We start from the raw sequence: 13,616 nt of genomic DNA, 5'->3' as shown, positions 1-13,616 counted from the left end.
AACTGGTTAAGTTTTGTTGCCCTAATGATCTGTGTGTGTTTAAATAGTGACGATTTATAGTCCCTGGAATTAGAGATTACAGCACTAAAAGATGGACAGTTAATGCATAAGTGTATTGATAGTTGAAGAGAGAAGTTGTTGAAGGATAATAATAGCCTGGTGCAAGCTGAGTAATGGTGAAAAAGTGTATATGGAAGTGACTGAGAGAACTTGAAGTTAGAGAAATGAAATGAGCAGCATTTCTTATTTCAAGATGGAGGATTTTGAATCCTATAGAGAACAAAGGTTGCCATGAGGCATCCCTCCCCCCCACCACATTCCAAAATGTCACTTGTAGTCCCACAAAAAAAAAAAAAAAAAATGTCTTCCTGTTCTGTCTGAGATGTGTTTTCAGAGAGAGCCCCCTCCCATCTCACCCCCCTTCTCTGCTCAGGAATTTCATATGGGGGTTGAGGGGGGAGGGGGGCTGCTAAGTGGTAATGCATAAGCAGCAATGTGAAGATACTAACCTGTGTTATCTATAAGATATTCCAGACAGGGCTCCAGTATTGATTGTATCTTTCCAAATTGCATGTTCCGATGGTTTAAAATGTGCCTGCAGTGATGATGCTAATTAGAAGTGTCCACTCGTATTAATCTAAGGTTGCACCCAATAAGTCCTTATTCAGATGTGAGTAAAAGTTTGAGGAACATGTGGTACAGCTGAACGTCTTGATGTATTGCTTCACTTCCCCTGTTTGAACACTCCTGAAATAGGAGACGCAAGGCAGAGGAAATGGGGGAAGGGTTAGTTATATACAATAAGTGGCGATGTGTGTAACACTAAAAAAAAAAACAAAAAAAAAAAAAAACGACATGGCATATAAGATGATTTGTTAATTTTAACAAAATTACTGTATGATTAACATGTATATTGTTTTACAGCGACAGACCATCAGCAATTGCTGTGTTTGTCTGTGCTGCAAGTTTTGGGATGTAACAAAGAGATTGTGTGAATGGGTGAAAGATACATGATTCAGTGGAATGTGAATGGGTGTGGCTCTGAGTTATATGTACGTAGCAGAGCTGTGTGTGTAATTCATATTTTATGTATAAGGGCGTGGTTATGAGCTGGTTTGTGAAGATGAGTACATGAAAATGTATATGAATGCGTATGGAATACGGTATTTGTTTTTAAATATGCGCATTAAGAATTTTATTTTATTTTATTGGAAGTTTTTGGGTTTTTTATTGGTACCAACAGCATTGATCAAGCTGTACATTTTTATTTCAATGAAAAGTTTTTATGGGCCCTTTGTGTGTTCATGTCTGTATTGTCAGATCTGTTTGTTTCAACGTTTGCAGTTACATGTTACATGTTCAGTGTTGTGCTTAACATCAGAGCTCTGCTCATATGGACAGCTAAGATACTAATGGCAGAACAGAAGACAGACCAAAGCGTCCACCAAAAGGGGCGGACTTAGGTGACTCAGAGTGTCAGGAAGGAAATGTGAGCCCTCTATGGGAATAAATGGGGTACTGACAAGGACATACAGAACAGATTCCTTACCAGTAGAAACCATGGACAGGGAATACATCATGTCATGTATTTAGCATTATACTAGATTGCCCAGTCAGCCTATTAGGGAGAGATTTGTTCATTAAGCTTGACTTGCAGGTATCAGCAAAGAATCAGGACATAAGAGTACACTCAGGTCTCATTCCAGTCTCTACACCAGTGCCACTGATTCTTGCAAACATACAGGACCACCCAGAATAACATTAACCCTGCATTATGGTCCTCAAATGAATATGACACAGGATTCATAGATTGCACACATTACACAGCTACTGTGAAACCAGGTGTCATCTCAGTGTTCCAGAAACAATACCTGCTGTTAAAAGAGAAACTTGATGGGCTTAGGCCAATGATAGAAGAATTCCTACAAAAGGGAATCCTGGAAGAGGTGATTTCACCCTACAGCACGCCCGTGAATCCAGTGACAAAGGCAGATGGTGCTGCCCGCTTTGTACAGGATTTAAGGGCCATCAACAACATCATTGTGCCTATAGCCCCTGTTGTACCTGATGTCACTTAATTATTATCTGCCATTCCAGCAGACGCTGTTTGGTTCAGTGTGATAGATCTGAAAAATGCTTTCTTTTCTATCCCAGTTGATAAGATAACCAGACTACTTTTTGCTTTTTCCTTTGACAGACGCCAACTGACCTGGTGCAGAGATGCCCCAGGGATATGCTGATTCACCTGTAGTGTACAGCATAGTCCTCCGAGCGATGTTAGAGTCATGGTACATCCCCCCAAGGTTCTGTGCTGCTGCAATATGTCGATGATTTATTACTGTGTAGCATGTCAGCGGAGGCCAGCATTCAGGATGGTTTATCACTGTTATAATGGTTGTCAGGATGTGGTCACAAAGTGACACTTAAGCAAATGCAATGGTGTAAAATGCAGGTTGAATACTTGGGCTTTGTCCTCACAAAAGGTGAACGGAGAATCAGCACAGAAAGAGTCCAGTCTATTGCGGGTTTGGTCGCCCTGCACACCAAGAAAGAAATGTTATCTTTCCTTGGTATGATAAACGGTAGACAATGGATTACTGGTTGCTCCCACTATTGACAATGTTTTGAGGCAAGCCACTCTGGATGGAAATCCAGATTTGATTAAATGGTCTTCTGAAATGTACAATGCATTTGATTATCTGAAATGTTCGCTCATGTAGAGTCCAGGGCTGGGCCTCCCTGACTATAATATGCCCTTCCACATGTTTGCACGCCAAAATTGTAAAACCATGGCGGGTGTACTGACACAAGAAAACGGAGGCAAGTTGCGTCCTTGTGTGTTTTTCTCAAAGGTAATGCCCACCTCTGTCCAGGGGATGCCGGCATGTCTGCGTTCTCTTGCAGCCTGTGCTATGATGGTAGAGTCGGCAAATTCTTTCACAATGTGACATTACACCATTTTGCACACCACTCATGATGTTGTAGGCCTACTCAAGGACATCCGCACTCAACACAGCAGGCAGCTGAGCTTATTGCACTCACTAGGACATGTATTCTACATGCTGATAGACCTGTCACCATTCATACTGAGAGTAGGTACACACATGGGGTAGTGTGGGACCATGGTATGATCTGGCAGAGGAGAGGATTTACGGCAGCAGATGGTAAGGATCATGTCTCACAGGGCAATGCGCTGGCAGTTAAGATGGCGAAATGAGTTGCCAAAAGCAACCTCACAGGTTTGTATAACCATTGGGAGATGCCATGTTTGGCATCTCCAACCCCTGAGATGCTGCAAATACTTACTGATCTTCAGTGGTATGTCACTGAACAGGAACAGCAGGACTGGTGTTATCCAGTATTGCAGAAAAATCCTGACATAGGATTAGTCTGCGAAGAGGGGAAGTTATGCATTCCCCAACACAGTGCTTCCATCTTAAGTAGCACATTTCCACAGAGTAGGACATTCCACAGAGTAGGACATAAACAGCATTGAGATACTCATGGGTAGGCCTTTCCCCACACCATGGGCAAGACGCCCCCTGGTGGTGCAGGAAGGGGACTTGGACCTGATCAGAGAGAAGTACTAATCTGATCAAAGTCCTCAGTCAAACTGAAGAAAAAGTGGCTTGTAAGTCTCCTTCTCTTTCACAGGAATCAACCCGTCCATTCCGGATAGGCAACCAGGTGATGATCAAGATCTTAAAGAAGGGAAAGGAACCAGGAAGTTTTTACCTACGGACAACCCACCGAGGTAGTCGTGATCACCAGAACAGCGGTCCTCACTGAACAATCGCCCACGTGGATCCACGCCACAAGGATTAAGTTGGTGAAGAAAAGAGAGGTACTAACGGGGGCAGACAGCCCTGACCTCCAACGAGGCCCAGAGGTACTAACGGAGGCAGACAGCCTTGACCTCGAAGAAGATACAGAAGGGGTACTAACGGAGGCAGACAGCCTTGACCCCCAACAAGATGACGCAGTCGGGAAATTCCTCGAGATGGCTGAGATGTAGTGCCTTAATAATTGTAATTTTGTGTCTCCTACTTACTGTCCCATGGCTGTGGAACAGACAGATATACCTGGAAACAGAATGCAGAGGGGAAGACAGTCTATGCAAGACAAAGGAGAACTTATGGCTGTACCTGGCCAAAACTCTGAACTTAACTGACTTTTGTCTCCAAACCACTTTATCGGCATCTAACATTTTGGAGACATGTCTGGTAGCAGTCCCCACCCCACTAGACGTATGGACGGAGCTCCTACGTTCCCAATGGAACGACAGACTTGAAGGATCATGATGTTAAATATGGATATGTAAATCCTTATCATGCTTGTTATGACTGTCCTACATATGAGAATCTGCAGAGTAATATGATAGAAGTAATTACAGGTCTTGTCACAGCAGCAGAAATATGTTATAACTTCACCTGTGATGAGACACTATTGCCTCCCTGCATACAAGCAAAAATGCAGAATAAGATTAAGCCAAATATTTGTGATAGAGATTTAGGTAGTTGTAAAAAGATAATATCAGGAAAGAATATGCAATGTAATATTACAAAAACAGTACCATCCCTAGACAAACATGTACCTCTACCAGCAGGATGGGTATTGGCCTGTGGGAATACTAGTTACACATACATACCGGCCAATATTACAGAGGGACCCTGTACAATAGCCAGGCTGACATTAGCAATGATACCGCTATTCCCAGCAATGCAGACACGACACACGAGAGACACTTCCCTACAGTTACCAGAAAATTGTGACTATAATGTGAATCTCCTCTCTAGATCAGAATATATGAGTTTAGGGGTATCTTTGATAGGAGTACCAGGGTTGGCCATATATAACCACAGGACAATATCAAAACTTGCCTGTTTTATGATAAAACAGATAAATGTCACTAGTGCAGTTCTGCAAGATATGCTGCTGGATATACAATCGTATGAAAAGGCTATCTTGCAGAATAGGGCAACTATTGACTATTTATTGCTCCAGCATGGTACAGGATGCTCAGTGTTCGCAGGGATGTGTTGTTTCAATTTATTAGATCACTCCCGTGGAATAAAAGATAAAATAGGCCAATTAGAGGAGATGAGAAAACATATAAAACAGGATGTTGACCAAGGTTGGTGGGACTGGCTTTTTGGCTGAATACCTGTCTTTGGTCAAATAAGATATGTTTTAGGAGTGGCACTCGCCGTGGTCGCTGCAATAGTGTGTCTCTGCTGTTGTCTGTAGTGTGTGCCCTCCCTTCTAGCCATATGTCAAAAAGGTGGCCGAAAGAGGGGTACACCCAACATCCCTCTATACTCCGGTAGAGGTAGAAGAGGTAAACACAACCTCAACAAAGCCTGAGGATTATACTGCTGAAGGGTATATGGAATACCTAAAGGCTTATAAGCAAACCAAGGAAGAGCAGAGAAAGAACCATATAGTATATATATATATATAAGGTTCTAAGAGGGGATTTGATGGGATATATGTGACTCCATTTTGTCTCATTTAGCCACGTGTATTACATTTGGTTAGTGCACTACAAAACCTCCCTCCCCCTATGGAATGTGAGACACTTCCTTAAACTGTTTCATGAAATCCATACATGTTGAAAGTATGAACAGCCTTCTAGCCATAAAAGGACATCTGGCTCAACTGTATGCTAGCCTATGTGTATATACCTGATTGGTCAAATGCTGTTACTATGAGTCAGCTATGATGTTAATGCAGAGCTTATGTGTGACCATACTATTGGTCAAATACTAATGCTAACATATGATTGGATGTAAAGGAAGCTCAACCCCCTCTATTAAAACTGTTTGCCAGCTGTGAATAAACCAGAATGGATTGGAAATAGACATGTGTTCATGTGGTCTATCTTCTTCATTCTCCCGGTACCGGTAAGACTTAATTCAAGCTGGCCACTGAAATCATGTGTCAGGGACACACCGTTAGGGAAGAGAGTAAATTTTCCTTACAGGTACCAAACATGGCGATTTTTCTCATGCGCGTGTAAAACTGATTAAAACGCTTTGCACTGGTGCGGAAAAATCGCACATTTTCCCGCAACGCACCCTCATCTTTTCCCGCACGTCACTTGCAACGCCCGTGTGAAAGAGGCCTTAGAGCCCAGAGGGGCAGGTGTTTATTTTGGTTTATGTTTGTGTTTGTGCTGGTGCTGAAGTGCCAGAATAAAGCACCATTTGGACTTGCACCCAGTTGTCTGAGAAGAAATCTGTCATCGCCGCCCTGCTTGAGAGAGCGATCCCTTACAACACCAAAGGCACCTTTCACACGAGCGAGTTTTCCACGCGGGTGCAATGTGTGACGTGAACGAATAGCACCCGCACTAAATACTGACCCATTAATTTCAATTGGTCTGTGTACATTTTCACACATCAGTTCTGCGTTGCATGAAAGACGCAGCATGTTCTATATTCTGTGTTTTTCACGCAGCCCTGGCCCCATAGAAGTGAATGGGGCTTCAGTGAAAAACGCATTGCATCCAGAAGCAAGTGCGAATGCAATGCGTTTTTCACTGATGATTGCTAGGAGATGTTTTTGTAAACCTTCAGTTTTTTATCACGTGCGTTAAAAACGCATCAAAATGCATTGCATTTGCCCGGAAAAAACTGAACAACTGAACGCAATCGCACACAAAACTTCCTGAACTTGCTTGCAAAATGGTGCGAGTTTCCCTGAATGCATCCGGACCTAATCCGTCACGCTCGTGTGAAAGAGGCCTAAAGGCTGGGTTCACACTTGAGCGTTTTACAGCGCGTTCAAACGCGCTGTAAAACGCTCAACACGTGAAAACCAATGCTTCCCTATGGCCCTGGTTCTCACTTGAGCGTTTTACAGCGCGTTTGAACGCGCTGAAAAACGCCCTACGCTCAAACAAGTTCTTGAGCTTCTTTGGGGCGTTTTGACGCGCGTTTGTGGCCATAGGACACTATAGTCAATCACACAAACGCGCGTCAAACGCGCGTTTACTATTGCAAAAAACGCGCATAAAAACGCGCGACAAAAACGTGCGTTAAACGCGCATATCAAATACGCTCAGGTCTGAACCCAGCCAAAAGGTCCTAAATCTACAGTTTTACAATTAATACTCTGGGGATCTTGTCATGATGTTACATGGCCAGTTAAAGGGGACACGACAGGGACACATCTGTAGGTAGGCACAGCTAGTGAAAGATCACTGAAGAGACGGTACTTTTCAACTGGTCTTTTGCAGGCGCAAAAACTAATTCAGACACTTTTTATATGACTTCCCTTATAACAAATCCTGAAATATTACAGTTTTCACACTGCCCACTAGACCAGGGATGGGCAAACTGCGGCTCTCTAGCTGTTGTAAAACTACAAATCCCATCATGCCATGCTGTAGGCTGATATCTGTAGGCAGACTGGGCATACTGGGAGTTGTAGTTTTACAACAGCTGGAGAGCCACAGTTTGCCCATCCTTGCACTAGACCATAGACCAAACACATTTTCTGTCTTTGAAAGGTCATATATTAGTTTTACTGTGTAGACTTGGTTAGTGTCAGCAGTCATATTATCATTAGAGGTCATGGGTTATTATACTGCTGAAAGCCTGGATAAGGCAGGACAGCAACACTAGACACTGTACAGCAGGGATGCTCAACCCGCGGCCCTCCAGCTGTTGCAAAACTGAAACTCCCAGCATGCCCGAACAGCCTACAGCAGAGAATGATGGGATTTGTAGTTTTACAACAGCTGGAGGGACAAAGGTTGAGCATCCCTGCTGTACAGTATATGCACATAAAGCGCTGCCTCTCTCTGGGTGATATCTACTATATCATTACATGGACACAGTAATAGTCTATTGACGTTGATTTATCGTAGCTGAAACAAAGCTTACACACCCTGATGCATTTACATCTAATTAAAGAACGGAACTGAAAATAAAAAACGGGAGATTTTTTTTTCTTCAATGTCTATAATGGTAGAAGAGTTTTCTAGGACTTTAATATTAATTACCTATCCTTAGAATAAGACAGCAATATCAAATCATGGGGTTCAACGCCCGGAACCTCCACTGATCATTTTACTAAAGAAGCCAAGGTGCTGCCTTCTTGTTGTTGTTTACCAGACATATATTTTGAAGTGGATGTTCCTGGTTTTGCAACTGAGACTCATTTGCTTGAAGTAGGGAGCTGGAGTAACATGGTGATGTAGGCTGCGACAACCATCACATGGCTAAAGATCGCTATGTAGCAGTGCAGCCATTGAACTGTATGGGGTCACAGCGCGATTTAGACAATGCAGCAATCATGATTGCAGGATCACAAAAAATTCTGCAGCGTACTGGTGATGTGATCTGGGCAGCTTGCGAGTTGTGCTATGACCCCATTAGGCTCCATTCACACGTCCGCAAAATGGGTCCGCATCCTTTCCGCAATTTTGCGGAATGGGTGCGGACCCATTCATTCTCTATGGGGACGGAATGGATGCGGACAGCACACAGTGTGCTGTCTGCGGCCGCAATTGCGGAGCGCGGCCCCGATTTTGGCTCTGCAGCTCCGCAAAAAGATAGAGCATGTCCTATTCTTGTCCGCAGCTTGCGGACAAGAATAGGCATTTCTATGGGGGTGACGGGCTGGTGTGTTGCGGACCCGCAATTTGCGGGTCCGCAACACACCACGGATGTGTGAATGGAGCCTTAGGCTGTAGCCCCAGTCTAATGCTTCATTCACACGTCTGTGTTTTGGTCACAGATTTCCATCAGTGATTGTGAACCAAAACCAGGTACAGCTCTAAACCCAGAACAGGGGCAGATCTTTCCCTTATACCTTATGTCTGTGGAGGCTCCAATCCTGGTTTTGGCTCACAATCACTGATGGAAATCACTGACCAAAACACTGACGTGTGAACGTGTATCATTTATAATGCTATGTGTCTCTGCATGGCCTTTTTTCCACAGAATCATAGTGACATAAAGCTGTCAGTATGATTCTGTGGAAATAAGGTCAAGCAGAGACACATAGCATTATAAATCATGATAATGCCGTGCGCTCCTGCAAGTCCAGAGCAGAGGATCACACTCACACATGGAGCGCGATTCCCGCAATGGACTCGCTCATGTGAAACAGCCCTTAAAAAAATAAAAATAAAATAAGTTAAGGGTTAGTATTTCTTATAGTAGGCGCACCACATATTTATACCAGACACATACTTGTCTTCCCTCTAACTGTTGTCGAATCTCCAATGACATTTGGATATGTGGCCAGTACTGTGAATAAATATTCAGTAGATGGCTTCAGATCGGTTATAAACACTGTGTGCTTGTTACTGTCCAGAGTAATCTATTAAAAACAGTAAGAGAAACATTTCATCACATCAGTATAAGTGCAAACAATAACATAGACATCTAAAATATTAGAAGTTGTCATGAAATCTTGCTGCTCCTGAGTACAAGGCGCTGTACTAGGATAATCCCACGGATAGCCAAACATGAGCTAGTTATCAAACCTTTTGGCTAAGCATCATGGGGTGTATCATTTGAGGTAGTTTTAGGCCTCATGCGCACGACCGTTGTTGTGGTCCGCACCCGAGCTGCATTTTTTGCGGCTCAGGTGCGGACCTATTCACTTCAATGGGGCCGCAAAAGATGCGGACAGCACTCCGTGTGCTGTCCGCATCCATTGCTCCGTTCTGTGGCCCCCCCAAAAAATATAGCATGTCCTATTCTTGTCCGTTTTGTGGACAAGAATAGGCATTTCTACAATGGGCCGCCTGTTCTGTTCGCAAATTGCGGAAGGCACACGGGCAGCTTACGTCTTTTGCGATTCCGCGGTTTGCGGACCGCAAAAAAAACGGAACGGTCGTGTGCATTAGGCCTTAGTCTGTCTTTGCTTTGTGTGTCTGTTGCAAATTTATAAAATGGCGCACCATTATAATATATTTGGCATCAGCACAATGTGGTTTACATTTAGATGTGTAAAGGTACACCAGGGGTTTGCCTGGTGTGGAAATGCAACTTTTGTGCGACTTTTGCATAAGTCGCACATATTAAATGTGCCAAAATCCAAGTCTAAAGTCACTAAACATAAAACACTTTCAAAATTGTTGAGGATAACCAAACAAAGCAAAATTTGACCAAAAGTCGTAAATCGACATCACAATTGACATGACTTGCGACATTTAAAAGCCACAAAACTGACGTATCTCATTTGATAAATGACCCCCAATGTGTCTACATACTGCACATATTAGCATTCAAGCCCAAGTCAAAACATACCAACATTTCATTGAATTGTGGTAAATCTAAGCCACCCCTGTTGCGTGCCTTCAACATCATGATGCCGTCGTTATCTTGGGCATATTATATGCTTCTAACTTTGGTTTTATCTTTTCTGTATCCAGTTGTCAATTAATGTTCATCTTTTAAATGAATGATTAAAGGTTAACATTTTTTATAGGTATTTAATTAATGTGATTTGGATAGATTACCCTGTGAGGTCCTATAAGTTCCTGTGATTTTACAATGAGTTAGTTGTATAGCTGTTAGGCCAGCTTCACGTCACCGTTTGGTTTTCCGTTCTTCTGATCTGTCAGAAGAACAGAAAACAATAGGAAAAAAACGGATCCTGCCTTTTAAGAATCCGTTATGCTCAGTTATGCACATTTTGCATCTGTTCTAGCTATTTCTCCGTTATTTTAGACAGAAAAAAAAATACTTCATGTTGGACTTTTTTCTACATCCTAAAATAACGGATCTCAGACGAAAATGACTAAAATGGATGCAAACTGTGGATAATTGAGTATAATGGATGTGTAAAATACAGGATCTATTTTTTGTTGCTTTCTGTTCTTATGATAGATCAGTAGAATAGAAAAATAAAATGGTGATGTGAACCCGGCCTAAGCTTGATAAGGATTAGGTCCGTGCACAACACCACCAAGTCCATTTTTCTGTCCATTTTCAATCCGAAAAAAAACCGGACAATCTTTGTATTTTTTTCCCCAGTTGCATCCATTTTGCATCCCTTTTATGTTAGTTTCTTTTCAGTTTTTTTTCCATCTGTTTTCATCTTTTTTTTTTTTTTTTTACCGTCCAGAAAACCCCCCAGAAGGAATCTCTTTTGTCACACTTTTGTACCAACCTACTGAAGGAAAATCACATGATTGCACAGGCACCATTTTCTATTGCTCCTGCCATGATACATATTTGCCTATCTCATTATCCCAACACTCAGGCCTTTATTTAACTAAAGTTATAAGCCTGTTAACAGAATAAGGCATGATCAACAAGGGTGTTCAGGTGGGCTTATGGTGCTGAAGCAGGGTCCTCAGAAGCATCTCCTGTCATGCGCAGGTGTGTACCAGGCTGCCTTAAAGCCATTTTCTGATTTCACTTTTGGTGTTGCTAGGAAAATGATTAGTTACAAACTGACTAAATTATCTGAAAACGGAAGCCATTCATTTGCAATCCTTTTTTTTTTTTTCACAATCCCATAGACTTCAATGGATGAGTTTCATTAGGAAAAATGTATCAGAATAGGAAAAGCACTTTCTTAAATGGAACGGCCAACTGCATGTGTTAAAAAAAAACATGTGTGCATGAGCCTCTAGGTAACATGTTCCTCAAGTTCATATGTAATATCACTCATCTAAAAATATTTTGTGTACAAAATTGCCCCTTTGATATTAAAGGGGTTGTCCAAGTTATATAAAAACTTGTGCAATCCCTATAAACTGTCTAAAATAAAAATTTTATCTATACTAGCTTGTTTTTTATATATAATGGAAACATTTATTTTTCTATAAGGGACCACCCATGCAGGGATACACAGTTACTCATTGTGGTGTAGGTACCAGGTGGAGGGCGAATACATGAAGGTAGGCTTGCAGCAATTTACCTTTTGTTATTCTGGCAGACTTCGGGCACAGTAACAAGACAGCAGGAACTGATCTGCTAACAGTGGCAGTGCAACAATGTCTTTAACCATGGGAACACGACACACGTGTAACTTCAGCAGGATTTACAGAGGCCTCTCAATTACATTGCCTCAATCAGTCTCTCACGAGGTTGCCTTTCTCCACCTTCAGCTGCTATTAACTGCTCTCGGGCAAGCATGGGAATCAGCCGGTTCCCTCCGGTTCTCCAGATTCGGTTGTTAAAATTAAAGCTGGATCGGAGAACCGTGTTACCGGCTGTGTCCTTATCCGGTGTTCTGGCGGCGGGAAGGCAGCTGGAGATGAGCGCTTCCATTGTACACTCATCTCCCTACATTAATCTGTATCGCCGTCCTCAGGACAGCGATACAGAGGAACGCTGCACCAGGGCAAGGGAGAGGGGTCTCCATTTCCTGCTCCTCTGATAGGCTGCAGGCCTAGTGCCTGCAGTCCTATCAGAGGTCGGCGCAGAGGGCACAATGACGTCATTGCGTCTGCCTGAGCCAGGCTTCGTACTGCGCGGGACACAGGTCGGAAGAGACCTGCATCATATTGCTGCTCTTGGCCCAAGCTCCAATTAGTGGTAGGTGCCCCAACTTCAGGTCTCTCAGGGACAGACAGCAGGTGCAACACTTCAGCCTTGACATGTCACCCAACTGGCAGGAATAGTCACACTCTTCTTTAAATACTAGTCCCAGCTCACGTGGTTTATGCAAATTCACGAAATATTAGCGACCCCCTCCACTTCCACACTGGAAACTAGAATTGGCAAGCACTCTACTGCTGTAAATTAGAGCAACTCAGGTCATACTGCCCCGTTTCATATTGCACAGGAGTGCATAATACCCCAAAACTACCCTCATCACGTCCTAAAGAGCCTTCACAGCTCCAACCCCCTATCCCAGAGCTGCAGGGTACTGCCAGCTCCTCCCAGAAACCTGCTGCAGTGATGCCACCACCTCAAGACATTGCAATAACGTGTCACATCCTATTTACAATTACTTCTCTTGTTAAGGTGGAAATACTTTCCACCAAACTTATATTTCGTCCGCTCTTAGAAAATCTTAGAATATTTGTCCACGTAAATAAACTAGTCGATTCTCATAACATCAAGCAGAGAATAACTCTTTTTTTCCTAATTTTAAGGCTTACCTGTCTTTGATCATTTGTATTAAGGCGGCCAGAAGATGTCAGAGAATTCAAAATGACTTGGTAGCCTGTTACATCACCTGTGGCTGGGCTCCATGTAACACGCATTGAATTATAATCCTGTTCGCTTACTATCAAATCTCGTGGGCCAATCATTTTTGCACCTGGGAGAAGCAAAGAATATTTCTATTAAATATACAAGAACTTATGGCTCATAGTACAATATGCACAATTTAATGCACTGTATAAATACTAATGATATGAAAAAAATATTGTTAGCTGTACCAGCCGGTCCTTTAGTCCACTTAATCTACCATTGAGAGTATCACAAAAATAAGAAAGAAAGAAAGAAATTTAGCTGAAAGGGATGGCAAAATAAGTTGAGATATTATTATTGTGTATAAATTACCGTATTTTTCGTTTTATAAGACGCACTTTTTTTCCCTCCAAAGTGGAGGGGAAAAGTCACTGCGTCTTATAAAACGAATAGAACTAAAATTAGGTGGCTCAGGAGCTCTCACTAACAACTCCTGAGCCTGCC

At 42.6% G+C, this 13,616-nt stretch overlaps 1 protein-coding gene across 1 annotated transcript in view; it reads right to left on the bottom strand.

Annotated features, from left to right (window-relative positions):
• LOC120986031 (collagen alpha-1(VII) chain-like) overlaps positions 1-13,616 on the bottom strand; it is a 570,823-nt gene that overhangs the window by 514,312 nt on the left and 42,895 nt on the right. The window contains exons 7-8 of the mRNA XM_040414311.1: positions 13,079-13,239; positions 9,204-9,333 (exon numbers count right to left, since the gene is read on the bottom strand). Coding sequence (XP_040270245.1) covers positions 9,204-9,333; positions 13,079-13,239 — 291 coding nt within the window. The remainder of the gene's footprint in view (positions 1-9,203; positions 9,334-13,078; positions 13,240-13,616) is intronic.

The sequence above is a fragment of the Bufo bufo genome, chromosome 1 (genome assembly GCF_905171765.1).
Source record: "Bufo bufo chromosome 1, aBufBuf1.1, whole genome shotgun sequence".
Taxonomy (NCBI): Eukaryota; Metazoa; Chordata; class Amphibia; order Anura; family Bufonidae; genus Bufo; species Bufo bufo.
This window is presented reverse-complemented; position numbering and strand designations above follow the sequence as displayed.